The following is a 15,434-nucleotide window of genomic DNA, read 5'->3' as shown; positions in this document are numbered from 1 at the left end:
ACGCTCTTTAGGATAGGGACAGATGAACGTTTATCTGACCCTTTTATTTTAATAAAGATGTCTGATGTTGAAAATAGTACCACTTTGTGTCCGCTTCTCCTTTCTGAGCCCTCACAATACTCAGAGATGTGTGAGAAACCAGAAGGTGTCTCACCCACTAGTCCCTGGGATCTGTCATCCAGGTGGCAAGGACACAGCCATCGCTTTTGGATGCAGTTTCTGGGGGTGGACCAGTGCAGGAGGATCACCTGGGTGAGGGGCCTTCAGGGAGTGGGACACCAGACAGTGAGACGAGGTAACCCCTTTCTTATAACACCTTTACCCCATCCTACTAATATTTAGGAACTCTAAACCCCCCCCTTACAACACGAACACTTTTCACAGACAGCCCGCTATAAGAGAAAATGTACTAACACTCGAGCCGTATACCTGACGTGTTCCAATACAATGGTCAGGCAAGATCAAGCAATTACTGACCATCACACACAACTGGCTTGCATTAAGCTTCCCCACACGGATAAAATGCGGAGCACACTCTGAGCGAGGCAAAGCACGCGAGGAAACAGCAGTTCTAAGATGGCAGTTTAACAGGAGGAGAAAGACGGCAAAACAGAAGGGGATTGCAAGGAGGGAAGTTCCCTTGACCTTTTCGACAAGGAACCATTGCTTTCATGTACCCTTGAGAATGGAAAGCGTAAAACCAGGAAAACAGGCTGAAGAATCCTGCATTGTGTGTCAGAGACACTCAGGGCCCTCCCACGTCAATAACGCAGCCAGTGAATTGGGGAGACCGATACAAGAGCGGTCTGTGTTGAAGCCAAGGTTGCAAGAGGTAACATTGTATGGTGAGTGCTGGAACGAACAATGTTTAAAATATGTGTGATACAAGATGCAAGTAAAGTTGATCTGCTGATGAGTGATTGAACTTTAAAACAAAGATATGATTCCTTTGACAGAGTGGTCCGGCACCACGTGTGTGCTCAATCGAAGGTCTCTAAGGTATCCAGCTGAAAAGTGATAAGAGTTGTAGAGAATTGTGAATCGAAGTGGTCCTGTGACGGGTCAAGCAGAATCCCACGCACAATTGAAACTCTTCGATGTTGATACAGTAAAGAATGTTTGTGGCAAAGTTGATAAAGTTGGTCCGAGCCCGGCAGAGGGAGATCAATTGAAAGTTTTGTGTTAAAGGAGGTCTGAGCCCAGCGGAGGCAGACCCAGGATGAATAGAAAAATCACCCGAGAATTTGTATGTGTGAAATCCTAAGAAGAAAGGAACTTTGTTGTTTGTCGTATTGCATCAGGCCCTGTGAAAATGAGACTTTGAATGGCAAAGAGAATTTGCCACAGAAGGCCATGATGATGAAGTTTTGAAGAGCACCCTTGTGCTAAAGAAGCCAGAGACTGTGCTAAGCACGTGTGTGTCACCTTGTCCCGTGCTGAATACGTGGGGAAGGGACGCCAAAGGCTTGAATATCTCGACATATCATTTTCTTGAACACTTTTCTTTTGCATAACATTGCTTCAACACTATTTGTGTTTAGAAGTAAGGATTGGCAATAGGTTTATTAGTATAGGCCCTTTTATTTTGACAAGACACCACTAGAACTGCGTTATTATTTGATGGCCGTAGCTTGCTCCGATCTTTAGATTTAGGTTTAAGCTCATTAGTGCCAAGGACGAGCTATCTCGTCCTTGGGATTCCCTCCATGTTGCCAAAGCACGTCGTCGTGAAACGAAATAAAATCACTGCAGCAGCCATTTTCGGCTACTGCAGTGAAGAAAGAAGGTAAGAGCCCTTCTTTCTCCACGTCGATCTGCGGCTGTATTTCAAGCCGGAGATCGAGGCGGGTATCGTTGGAAAGGGGAGATTCTCCCCTTTCCAACAATATCCATTGTGTGGCATTGCTGCCCGCGGATCGAACACAGGGCACGCGATCTGTGGGCAGCAATGTCACCGGATCAATAGAGATCCGTTTGTGACGCAGAGGGAGGGGGGCTGCTTAATAGGTAAGCGACCCCCATACCCCATGGCCCCAAAGCATGGGGCCACAGCACTGGAGACCCCTGGGGGCAGATCACTGCCCCCAGGGGTAAAAATGAAAAAAAAACATGGAAAAAATTTGAGGGATGGGGGAGGTGGGAGGGGTTTTGGGGCCCTGGGGCCCACTAGGGCACCAGGGATATCGGAAAAAGTGGTGTCCTTGGAAAGGGGAGGTTCTCCCCTTTCCAAGGACACCACGTATATGAGGCATTGCTGGTCACGGATCAGCGCAGAGCGCTCGATCCATGACCAGCAACCCACTGGACCACTATGGAAATGTTTGTGACGTGGGGGTGAAAGGAGGCTGCTTTAAGTAAGCAGCCCTCTCCCCCCCTGGCCCCCAAAGCATGGGGGCACATATGTGCACAACCCTGGAGGTAGATGGCTGATCATCTGCCCCCAGGGAAGGGGGCAAAAAGAAAAAATAAATAAATAAATAGAACGGGGGTGGGGGGCCCTGGGATTTTTTTGCCCCCATGAAATGGTGGTGGCCCTCCCCCTCCCACACCAAGTGGAAAAGGGGGTCACCCCTTGTAGCCCTCCCTGGGGGCAGATTTATGGCCCCAGGCAAGAGTACATGAGGTGCCCCCCCATCCAATTGGGGGGTGGAGGGGAGGGCTACTAGGAACTAGTGTGCAGGCCCCCCAAAGGATGGGGCCTGCAGGTTAGGCCCCCATGGGGGGCAGATGGCTGATCATCTGCCCCCAGGGAAGGGGGCAAAAAAAAAGAAAAAAAAACATGAAAAAAAGAAAAGGGAATTTTGGGTGGGATGGGGGGGGCACTAGCCACCAGGGATATATTTTACAGAAATGGGGGGTGGCCCCCTCACCCAAAGGGGAAATGGGGGCACCCCTTGTAGCCCTCCCTGGGGGCAGATATCTGCTCCTAGGAAGGAGCACCTGTCTCCAGGGAGGGCTGAATGAGATGCCCCCCCTGCATTTGGCATGGGGGGTAGAGGGTCACCCTCCAGTACATTAGAAATTACCTGGCGGTTTAAGGTGCCCCTCAGCCCACCCTAAAGTGCAGTGTACCTTTTCCATTTTTTGTTTCGTTTACGAAACTTGCCTTGTCGCAGAGGGGCACATTGGTGTGCCAATCTGGCGCCAGGGTGCCCAAACCTTACTGCCCCACCCACTGGTGGGCCTGTCCCACCATTTTTGGGGGCCCTCTCTCCCCCCCACCCCAAATTGAGGGGGGGTGTACCTCACGCAGCTGTTTGTAGGAGGCCCAGGGAGGCCTGCATGAGGTGCCCCCGCCACCCATTTGGGGTGAGGGGGGAGAGGGCCCCCAAAAATGGTGGGACAGGCCCCCCAGTGGGTGGGGCAGTAAGGTTTGGGCACCCCAGGGCCAGATTGGCACACCAATGTGCCCCTCTGCGTCAAGGCAAGTTTCGTAAACAAAGAAAAAAATGAAAAATGGTGGAACGCATTTTAGGGGGGGCTGTGGGGCACCCCAAAGAGACAGGGAATTTTCTAATGGGACGGGGTAGTGACCCCGTCTCCCCCACCCACAATGGAGTGGGTGCCATGTCATGCAGCCCTCCCTTGGACCAGATATCTGCTCCTAGGAAGGGACGCCTGAGCCCAGGGAGGAGTGCAGGACAGCCCCCCCAATTTATGTGCCCCTGGGGAGGGCTACATGAGATGGGCTGCCCCTCCAATTGGGGTGGGGGTGGAGAGGTGTACCCCCCTTCACATTAGAAAATTCCACGGCAGTGTAGGGGGCCCCTCCGCCCGTGCTAAAGGGCAGCCTGCCATTTTGAATTATTTTCTTTCTTTACTATACCTGCCTTGGCGCAGAGGGGCACATTGGTGTGCCAATCTGGTGCCCAGACCTTACTGTCCTACCCACTGGGGGGCCTGTCCCACCATTTTTGGGGGGCCTCTACCCCCCCACCTCAAATGGAGGGGGGTTGTACCTCACACAGCTGTTTGTAGGAGGCCCAGGGAGGTCTGCATGAGGTGCCCCCGCCACCCATTTGGGGTGAGGGGGGAGAGGGCCCCCATAAATGGTGGGACAGGCCCCCCAGTGGGTGGGGCAGTAAGGTTTGGGCACCCCGGGGCCAGATTGGCACATCAATGTGCCTCTCTGCACCAAGGGGAGTTGGGTTACCAAAGGAAAAAAGTGAAAATGGTGGAACGCTTTTTAGGGGGGGCTGTGGGGCACCCCAAAGGGTCTGAGAATTTTCTAATGGGATGGGGCATTGACCCCCTCCCCCCCGTCCCAATGGAGTGGGTGCCATGTTATGCAGCCCTCCCTGGGACCAGATATCTCCTCCTAGGAACGGACACCTGAGCCCAGGGAGGAGTGCAGGACAGCCCCCCCCACTTTATCTGCCCCTGGGGAGGGCTACATGAGATGGGCCGCCCCTCCAATTTGGCCATGTGTGCATACCCACGGGTGTCCTCTTTTGGGAAATGCATGGGGTTCCCTCTTTTCCTTGCTGGCTTCGACACCCTAGGCCCAAATCTGTAGGTTGCCCACGAACAAAATGGGCAGTGGCGAAAGTCTTGGGGTTACCAGTAGGTTACCCTTTTCCTTTTGCGCCCCCGGTAGGTGCACCACACATGTGAGGTACCGTTTTCATCGGGACACGTGTGGGGATGTGGGAAGGTAGGCCATGTGTTGTTGGCAGTGTGTTTCGGTGGGTGGCCAGAGCGAAATGTCTGAGAATTGTCTTCATTTCCAGCCAATTTCAGAGACATTTCCCTGTGTCCACTCACCGAAACACATCGCCAACAACAGATGTCATACCTTCTTGCGTTCCCACAGGTGTCCTGACGAAAAAGGTACCTCACATGTGTGGGTGCACCTACTGGGGGCGCAAAAGGAAAAGGGTAACCCGCTGGTAACCCCAAGCCTTTCGCCACAGCACAATTTGTTCATGTGGGCAACCTACAGATTTGGGCCTAGGGTATCGAAGCCAGCAAGGAAAACAGGGAATCCCATGCATTTCCCAAAAGAGGACACCCGTGGGAATGCACAGAGGTTTGACTTGCGCGAAGCGGTCCAGAATCTACTAGCCAGAACCCCCGGCAAATTCCAAATTTGGGGGTAAAAAACAATTTTCAGACATTTCACTCTGCTCAACCACCGAAACACGCTGCCAACAACAGATGTCATACCTTCCCGCGTTCCCACAGGTGTCCCAACGAAAACAGTACTTCACATGTGTGGGTTCACCATTCTAACCGCAAAGGGAAAAGGCTAACCCACTGATAACCACAAAAGGGTTTGGGGAGATAACCTACAGATTTGGGCATAGGGTGTCCAAGCCACCAAGGAAAACTGTGAACCCTATGCATTTATGAAAAGAGGGCACCAGTAGGAATCCACAGAGGTCCAACTTGCGCAAAGCGGACCAGAATGTTTTACCCAGGACCCCCGACAAAGTGAAAAATGTGGGTTTTTTCGGCACATTTCAGACTTTTCCGGGGATTCTTGGTAATAAATTCTGGGCCGATTTGCGCAAATCAAACCTCTGCGGATTCCCACAGGTGTCCTCTTTTCGGAAATGCATGAAGTTCCCTGTTTTCCTTGGTGGCTTGGACAACCGAGGCCCATATCTGTATGTTGGGCTTGTCTGGAGAAAGTGTCAAATTCAGGTGTCGAAACAGACTTGGGGTTACCTGTGTTTTAGGCTTTCCCCTTGGCGCCCAGGTAGGTGCTCCCACACATGTGAGGTACCGTTTTCATCGGGACACCTGTGGGAACGCGGGACGGTAGGCCATGTGTTGTTGGCGGCGGGTTTCGATGGGTGCGCCGAGTGAAATGTGCGGAAAATGCATTTTTCCCCCCACTTCGGAATTTGCAGGGGTGTTTGGGTAATAAATTCTGGGCTGATTTGTACAAATCATACCTCTGCTGATTCCCACGGGTGTCCTCTTTTCGGAAATGCATGGGTTTCCCCGTTTTCCTTGGTGGTTTGGACACTCGAGGCCCATATCTGTATGTTGTGCTTGTCTGGAGAAAGTGTCAAATTCAGGTGACTTGGGGTTACCTGTGTTTTAGGCTTTCCCCTTGGCGCCCAGGTAGGTGCACCCACACATGTGAGGTACCGTTTTCATCGGGACACCTGTGGGAACGCAGGAAGGTATAACATTTGTTGTGTTTTTGTGGTTTTCATAACGTTTTGACCCATTTGCTGGTGCCCTTTGTCACACAACCCTTTCATTTCCCAAATGTGACCTACATTTAGTCGCTGCTTTAGGCACCACACACTTTTGTAACCTGCACAAGTCACCTACCCTTGAAAAGGTCTGCCTGTGCTCTTTCAAAAAATGGATGCTTGCCGTTCCTCACCACATTGGTTTTCCCGATTTACACATGCTAAGTGCGTCTGTTCAGGCCGTGAGCATAACATGTCTACCATGGCTCAGTGTTTGGCTTGGGGTAATGCTTGTTTTGAAAAACACTTCAAACAATATGTGCTTTCCTAACTGCGGGGGAATGTAGCGGAGCATTGCTTTTCTCAAAATTCATAGAATACATTGCCGTACCAAGCTAACCATGTCCAACACATACCTTTTTTTCGGTCATTTTCCCGCTTTTCCCCCACTCTATGGCATTTTCCCCTGCCTAGTTGTTGCCTGACCTACGCAAATCATCCCTTCCTAAACTTGGAATTTTGTCTACTTTTCAGAAATATATGCCTTTCTGTTCTCCAATTCGGCTTTCTACCCTTTTCTTCCATTCCGTCCATGCATGTCCAATTGGCAAAAATGGCCAAAATCGCCTACCTCTCACAAAACAGTTGATAACCACATAAAAATATTTTGTTTTCGTTTCCACTCAACCTGTTCTTGAAAGCCAGGAAGTTGGGGAATTCAGCACTGCAAAACATTTGTTCCTAGCTCTTACAAGGAAAAAGCCACAGGCTTCTTTGTACATCATTTTATTGGCATTTTTAGAAAAAAACCAAAATGTTCGCCCTTTTTGCTTATTTTCTTTCACCCCCTAGAGCAACCTAGGATTCCTACGACCGCCTACATGTGGGAAAAAAAGGAGCCAAATTTGGCCAAGATATATCATGTAACAAAAAAGTTACAAGGACTTTAATGGCCACATACCGAAATCACCAAAAAAGGCCTTGGCACTGGGGGGAAAAAACCCATGGCAGTTAAAGGGTTAAATAGGTGTTTTCAAACCCAATTGTTGTTCAATAAACACCCTTGAATTGTGACCACTTGTGCCCGTCTTACTGTTTGATAGCATGCCTGCTTTACAGATGATTCAGAAGGGTTAGTTAATGGAGTATTAACTAAAGCAGGGGAATGTTGGGATGTACGTACAGCTGCCCAGCAGGGCAAAAAGGTACAGGTTGAGAAAAACCTATTAGCATGAACTATCGTGGGAGAAGACTGAGGTTTTCACAGTAGGAGCATATATTGGTTTTAGTTAGGTTTGACACATATTAAATACTCGCATATAGCAACACAGAAAGAGCAACACATGTATTACTGTTGCAGTTGCAGAGGTTATAGATAGGGGCAATCCGTTCAGAATGTGACAATGAGGATGAAATGTGAGGAACTTTGGGGGCACCAGGATACACATCCCCAGGCTAGACCTTACCTTGAAGCGACGTTTCCCAGACTCCTCATCGTAATCACTGTCCGAGTCACTGAAATCGTCCATCGCCTTCCACAGCAGCTTCTCTGAGAAACGTCTCCTGCCTGTGTCGCAGGTGGGTGCCTGGTTGGCCACCTGCAGTCAATGAGATCCGGGAAGAGCAAAGCGGTAAATCGTGGCAATTTGGGAGGCACCAAAGAACAATGCAGAAATAAGTGAAGGAAGCAGGTAGGGAGCAGTCAAAAGACATAACATGAAAACAGAAGGCACAAAGGTGTAGTCCAACAAAGTCGAGTGAAATAAGCCAAAACAAGTTAAATAAGAAAGCACAAAGAAGCAAGTAAAAGATGCTCAAAATGCATCGAAGATGAAGAATGAAGCAGCTACTTACCTGTAACTTCAGTTCTCCAACACTGGCATCTATCATTTAATCCCCCCGCCCCGTCTTCAGGGTGGCAATGTTCAGTTACAGTTATACATAAGCATTAGAAGAACAGAACTTAAGCACTGCATGCATCCTCACCGGTTATAGGTTAAAAGTTTGAATCAAAAGGTTCGAAATACAATAGGTTCGAGTACATTTGCTCGAAAACAAAAGGTTCACTTTTTTTTTGGGGGGGGGGTCCCCCCCCACCCCCCGTTTTTGTGGTAAAAACCACTTTACCAAAACGAAAACCCCCCAAAAAATATATAATTAAAAAAAAAAAACATTTGAACCTTTTGTTTTCAAGCAAATGTACTCGGCCCTATTGCATTCAAACCTTTTGTATTCTCACCTTTAACCGGACACCATCCTCACCTCTGCCATTAGCCACTCATCCGACGGGATGAGAAGCCCCAAGTTCGACCCCTGGATGCATCTTTAGATTGTAGAAAAACAGAGTGTCGGTCCATATGTATATCTGAGCCTGAGAGTGGGGCATGCAGGTTGGTCGTAGGTGAAACTATGAAAGATACCAATGCTGAAGCACTGTCATTCCAGGCAAGGTACACTAGGCGTCTGTAGCATTGGATCATTCATAGATTTACATGGCTTGAATAGATTAAGCAGTATGAAGAACAACAATTTAAAGAAGAGAAGGAAGGTGGGACAGACACTCACCCTTTTTAAGAAGGTATCATAGCCTTGCTTATTCGATTTATGTAACCCTCTCAGCTACATGTCCAGACGCTAGTGCCTGGTGAAGCTGTGGGGCACCTTTCATGTAGCTGCACATCTGATCTCCTGTAGCGAAACTCCCATCATCGCTGCTGCAGTTGTAGCCCCTGCTCTTATGGAATGTGCCTGGACTCTGCATTGGCTTTATTGTGGCAGAAAGAGATTTGAAGAGTTGTGAAGTTTAATGGAAACCCTTGGTTTTGTCAATGTAAAATCTTAGGGCTTGCTTGATGACCAATGAGTGGAGGGGCCCTATTCACTCAAAAGGATGCGTTGTTGAAGAAGTCTGGTAAAACTGCTTACTCATTGATATGGACACCTGGGGGAATTTTGGGTAGAAACTATTGAATGGCATATAGACAGAATGTATGTTTGATGAGCAGTTGTATGGTTATTGGCCACAAAGGCTGCCTCGCTAATGGGATGGCCACCAGGAACACCACCATACAGTTTTCAGCTCCCAGACAGCAGGAGGCAGAGTGGGTGGGGGGTAGTAGGGCAACTTGAACAACACTGACAATGTAAGCAGCAGACCTTTCATAATTTCTTTTACAATCCTCTAAGAATAGAGCACAGAATGGTTTGGAGTTCTAGTGTAATGAGAAACTGACTTCGGGTGTACGTTGATCCTGGCACAAGTTAGCCCCGATTTAGTCAAAGACAACTGATCAAAAATGTTGCAGAGGTTAGTCTGAGCAGCATAGACAGAAATGTTTTGACTTCAACTGCTAAGTTTTCATTGTTGAGAAAGCTCAAGTACAGATCAGCATTCTGTCAATAGCTTCCTATGGCCCAACTCAGCGAATTCAGGAGGCACGCCTTTATGTTGAGTGATGCTAGTGACGAGATCCAACAAGACTTGCACTCTGCAAGATGTACGAGGTCCACGGCTATCAGAATCAACCGTAACAGGTTCTCAGTCATGGTGGTCAGGTCCATCTTGATCAGGGGACTCACAGGAAATGCATAGGCAAATATCCTGGGCCAGGGAATGAAATGCCTCTCCCTGAGATCCCTCTTGTTGTAGCTATTTGGTATTTGCAGCATTGCACTTCTGCAAGCCGGTCCACTTGTGGTTTTCCCCATTTCTGGAAAACCAAAACTAGCTGGAGATTGTTGGGCTTCAACTATGTTCATGTTTGAGATTTCTTATACAGAGCATTCATTACTTATAGGTATCTCAGCACTGTCAATATGCAGGAACATCATAATTAAGCGAGAGGATGATTTTTACTAACCATTGAAGAGATGTTTTTAAAGATTTCCTAAATGTTATTAAGTTATTTTCTTTCAGAAGCAAGATTCAGATTGAGTTCCACAATTTGGCGGGCTTCAACTGTAAAAGATAAGCTGCCTTGATATTCTCTCTTATAAAGTGCTACGGTTACTAATCTTGTAATTACTTAATCTTAAGCAGCGCTTGGGTTGCACTATTTAAACTTAACTGCTAAAGGGGTATCATTTGATGACACACCACTGATACCTAGCTGAGTGCAACGGCTGCAGGTGGAAGGAAATCACGGACATATGTTGCAGGGCCCAATAAGCATTTGCCATCAACAATTGTAATATTGTCTGACACACAATGCACCCTTTGCCCCAATACCAGACTCTCTCCGTCACACCGAGTGACCTCTGGTGATTTTTTTTTCCCCACATCGCTGATAGGCCCAACTGGAAACTAACTGCACTTCTCGACTCTCTCCATGGTGTGGTGTGAGATGGAAACTGTGCTGCCCAAGTGCAAGAGTTTGGCAAAGCAGAGTGCATGGTAATATATGACGATGTGCTTGCCTGTGTTAAAGCTTAAGAATGCTTCAACGAGCTTCATAGATTTAGCAAAAATTGTAAAGTGGTTAGGATATTCCCCTCCAATAAGGGAGTAGCTATGGGAGCTTGTTCGAATCTTACCTCCTTTAGAATTGCGCTGGTTTATTACATTTTATTTTATTGCTTTTCTTTTCAAGTCTGGAAAGTAAAACACAGAAATAAAGAGCGGAAAACATTATGTGGTTACGATTACGAAAAACCAACGGGATGTGATATAAGGAAGTAGGTAATCTAACCACTTATTATTTAATGTCTTTTTAACTGAAAAAATATTTATGAATGTACTGGTTGACATATGCAAATGGTCTTATGTAGTGTTGTAATGCTTGTGACTAAAACACAGCGCCTGTGTGCAGTGCATTGTGGGTACTCCCAGAGCCATAATGGGCATTTATTTTCAGGCATCAGTTAAAGCTGCATTTGATGTGAACTCGTAACGTGGTTTGTATTATTCCACTGGCAAAAATGTTTTCTTGCTTCTGCATTGCTTCAAGGACTGTTTTGAAGAAGGTGCCAGCTGGTACTAGATAACGTTGCGAGGGAATTTTGCAAAGCTGAATAGCCCATATGATCAATTAGCGAAAGAACGGGCATGCACCGCTGAGTTGAGTGAACAGTGGGATCAGAGTTTAGCGAAGGCAGGACCCGCGGAGATAGTGTCTTGTTTACATCAGGTTTCAGTGGAGAAGGGAAAGGAATTCGCTGAGTTAGGAAGACGGGGTGGATTATTTTGCTTGCTTACAGAAAAATGCATCAGAGAAATGTGGAACTGGAGGCAGATAGTTTGCGTTTAGAGAACGAATTAGCTACTGAGAAGCACATTTCTGTGATGCAGCAGTAGAAGTAAGAAAGGGGAGCCTGATTAACTTCTATGGCCCTCCAGGCGATTCTATAATATAATAAAGAGATTGGGCCAACTAGACCAGAGACGACAAATAACTATTATTCATATCATAATAGCTTTCTGTTTATTATACAAATGCATATGTCATATGAAAAATATATTTACAATGTTTGTATTCATTGATCAGCTCCACAAACCAACTGTAATACATCCCTTCACAAACCAATCATTCACAGCTCATTCATACAGTCATCATATTTACAAAAAATTAGAAAAAAGTGATGTTCTGTTTAAATCACAGTAATAGGTCAAACAGTTCTTGAAAGCTATTATGATATGAATAATAGTTATTTGTTGTCTCTGGTCTAGTTGGCCCAATCTCTTTATTATGTGATGCAGCAGTTACAACTGAGAATCTGCCATGATAAAGACGATAAATATCAGGCATTTGCTGAAAGGGCAGCTGTCAGGGTTGCTCAATATCAATATAAAATGTGTTGAGGCAATGTAAACAAGAGAAAGGTTGCTGCTGTAATTGCCACGGCAGGTGTCGATTGGGATGCAGATACATGGGATGGCGATATTAGGAATCCCACTGACTGAGTGTAGCCCAGAGGTGAAAGCAGAAGTAAAGTGAAACCTAACAAAAAGACAGTCACTGCTAACACTGTAACAAGGCACAGGGCTGGCCCTCATCCCCATAACCTGGGGGGAGGGGTTGCAGATTTGGCTACACACAACAGGAGGTTGGTGAGATTATTACTCGGTTGATGCAGATGTCAGTGGAACCCTTACTCACCTGGATGGTGTGTATGTTTGATGGGGGTGCGGGTGTCTGTTGGTAGACTCCACAGATTCTCCACACTTCTTGCCTCTGTCCAATGACACCAATATACAAGATGTTTTTAGGGTAGGGCCTCCTCCAGATGCAAATGGACAAGTTTCGTAGGTGTCTCTATTGCACCTACCGGCCCACAGGTGTAACCGCAAATATCCTTTTACTATGGATTGGCCTACTGAGAAGAAAAAGTGGTACACTTTGAAAGAGGTAATTCATAAAAATCAGAGAACATGCTATGAAGGAAGAAATTCATGTAGATGAACCGGTACATATGGGGGTAGTGCCACTGTCGGTGTCAACCAGAAATATGGTTATAAGAACTGCCCCACCAGCATATAAAAGTGTCATTATGACTTTGTTAGTAGGTAAGACTGGAAAACCAACTGATGAGGTGGTTGATGCAATGCAGCAACTGTCAGACCTGGGAGAATGAGACAAAAGTGAGGATAGACAGAGAGATAGAGGGCCGCAGTGAGAGAAGAACTGAGGACAGGAGACACGATAGTAGAGACTCCTGGGTGTCAAGAAAGGACATGTTTTTGGCATTGTTGAAAGATGGTGTACCACGGTAGGAGATTGATGGTATTGAAGCCAGGGAAATGTTTGAGTTATACAAAAAGAGAGGGCTTGCTGGGAAGGAGAGCTATAAACAAGTTAAGAAACACGTGGTGACTATGCAAAAAAGGGACACTTCACCTTCAGCGCCTCCTGATGGGGAGCCAGGAGAAGGGTCTATGCGGATCCCTTCCCAGTACCAGCCAACATATGTTGATTTGAGAAAGGTGGTGAGTGCAATGTTAAGAGTCTGAGTCCGAACACACTCATTCAAAATTTGACAAGGATTATGGCTAAACACCGGCAGCATCTCCTCGTATAAAAGTTGACAGATTACCTCATGTTAATGTTAAGATATTTTGGAAACCTGGAAACACACAAGAGGCCCAAGCTTTGATAGATACCAGGGCACAGGCCTCATTGATTCATGGAAATCCCTCAAGATTTAAAGGTCGACACTTTACCATTACTGGGCTGGGGGGAAAGGAGACACCTGCAGTGCAGACAGGAGCTGAAACGAAGATGGGCAATTTGAAAAACAGAAATATCAACTGTTGATTTCACGGTACCTGAGCATATAATTGGTTTTGACATTTTGGAGGGGTTGACTTTGGGACTAGGAGGTAAAACATATTTGGAGTAAATGCATTGACTTGGACACCAGTTATTGTAGGAAAACCCCTCTGGTGCATGTGCCTTTGGCAACAAATCTTGCCTCTATGAAGCAATTTCGCATTCCCGTGGGACATAAGGACATTTCAGACACCATTAAGGGATATGTAGAAGCAGGAGCATTACGTCCAGTTACTACTGTTTGGAATAATCCAATCTGGCCTCTAAAGAAAGGGGATGGGAGCTGGAGTATGACTGTGGATAATAGAGTATTGAACAAACTCACCCCCCCCCCCCTTAGTCCCTGCAGTCCCAGACGCTGTCCCCTTGATTGAGAACGTACAAAAGTTTGAAGGAACTTGGTATGGTGTGTTAGACTTCGCTAATGCCTTCTTCTCTGTGCCAATTGCTGAGGAGTGTCAGGAGCAGTTTTCATTTTCTTGGAATGGGCGTCAGTACGCCTTCACGAGGTTGCCTATGGGGTACTTGCAAAGCCCAAACCATTTGTGACCAGTTGGTGGCAGAACATTTAGACAAAATACCATGCAAACCTGATGTACAGACTTCAAATTACATTGATAACATTTTGATTCAGGGCAAAGATGAGCGAAGTCTGTGAAATCAGTTAGAAGTAATCATTGACGGGTTGAAGAAGGAAGGGTGGGAGATTAACCCTAACAAAATTCAAGGGCCAACTGAGCCTGTGGTATTTCGGGGATTTCAGTGGCATAATGGGCATCGAGAGATGGTGCCCAAAGCCTGACAGATACTTGAGTTTACCACATCCATGAAAAAGAACCAAGCTCAGCACATCATAGGGCTATTTTGTGTTTGGAGACAACATATACCACATTTAAGGCAAATATTGGCTACACCCTACAAAGTGACGCGAAAGAAGTACGAGTTTGAGTGGGGAGAGAAAAAACAGGGAGCATTTGATTTGGCAAAAGACACTGTGCAGCGTGAGTTGGATTTGGGGCCTTTGAAGTCAGGAGAGTAGAGTTGAATGTTTCTGTACAAGACAATTATGCTAACTGGAGCCTATGGCAAAAACAAGACCGAAAACGAATTCCCTTGGGATTTTGGAGTCATAAACTACCTGAGGCTTGTGATGGATACATTCCGTTTCAGAAGCAATTGTTAGCATGCTATTGGGCTCTTGTTGATACCAAGCAAATGCGTGGGTCATGATGTATTGATCAGGCACAAAATCCAGAGTATGTAGTGGGTTCTGAGTTCTCCTAAAACACACAGGATAGGACATGCACAAGAAGCCATTATAATGAAGTGGAAAAGGTATATCCAAGACAGACCAATATCAGGAAAAAGAGGGGGTTGCCAAACTACATGAGCAAGTGGCTAATGTACCACCTGTAGACTATATACCGCAGGAAGTGACAGAAGTACAGGAGTTTCCAGTGAAATGGGTATCTGACAATAGAACAGACAGAAAATGTCTGGTTTACAGACGGCTCAGCCGGTTATGTAGGAACTGAGCGCTATTGGAAAGCTGTGTCTTATAATCCCAAGACAAAAAAGATCCTAACAACGTCAGGTAAAGGAAAGAGCAGCCAGTTTGCAGAACCTTACGCAGTATATCAAGCTTTGAAACAAGAAATACCTGGTCAATGTTAGGCAGAATCCTGTGCAGTTCCCTTAGGGAACATTGCAAAAAGATTAAGACTACAGGAGTAAGCAGTAAACCCAATTGGTAGCAGTCTATACCACCCAGAGTTACCTGTTAGCTGTGGTTGAGCAGTCCGACTTCTCTCAAGATGAGTAGGGCAGTATATAGAGTATACACCATAGGGCTAAAAACACAGTAGAGCAAACAAACACTGACCAGAGCTTTGGTATCAAAAGTATATAGTTATTTATTTAACACACACTTTAAGAAATACACTAGCACTATATGGCAAAACAAGTTCAAATCACAATCAACAAAAGTATACACACCTCCCTTAAGAATTATTAAACAAGT

At 46.3% G+C, this 15,434-nt stretch overlaps 1 protein-coding gene across 1 annotated transcript in view; it reads right to left on the bottom strand.

The window, feature by feature from the left end:
* GPAT2 (glycerol-3-phosphate acyltransferase 2, mitochondrial) overlaps positions 1-15,434 on the bottom strand; it is a 2,680,481-nt gene that overhangs the window by 241,980 nt on the left and 2,423,067 nt on the right. Inside the window, exon 18 of the mRNA XM_069619102.1 lies at positions 7,616-7,747. Coding sequence (XP_069475203.1) covers positions 7,616-7,747 — 132 coding nt within the window. The remainder of the gene's footprint in view (positions 1-7,615; positions 7,748-15,434) is intronic.

The sequence above is a fragment of the Ambystoma mexicanum genome, chromosome 10, assembly GCF_040938575.1.
Source record: "Ambystoma mexicanum isolate Mex_15411 chromosome 10, UKY_AmexF1_1, whole genome shotgun sequence".
NCBI classification, from domain to species: Eukaryota; Metazoa; Chordata; class Amphibia; order Caudata; family Ambystomatidae; genus Ambystoma; species Ambystoma mexicanum.
The sequence above is the reverse complement of the archived record's forward strand: the minus strand, read 5'-3'. Positions and strand labels throughout refer to the sequence as shown.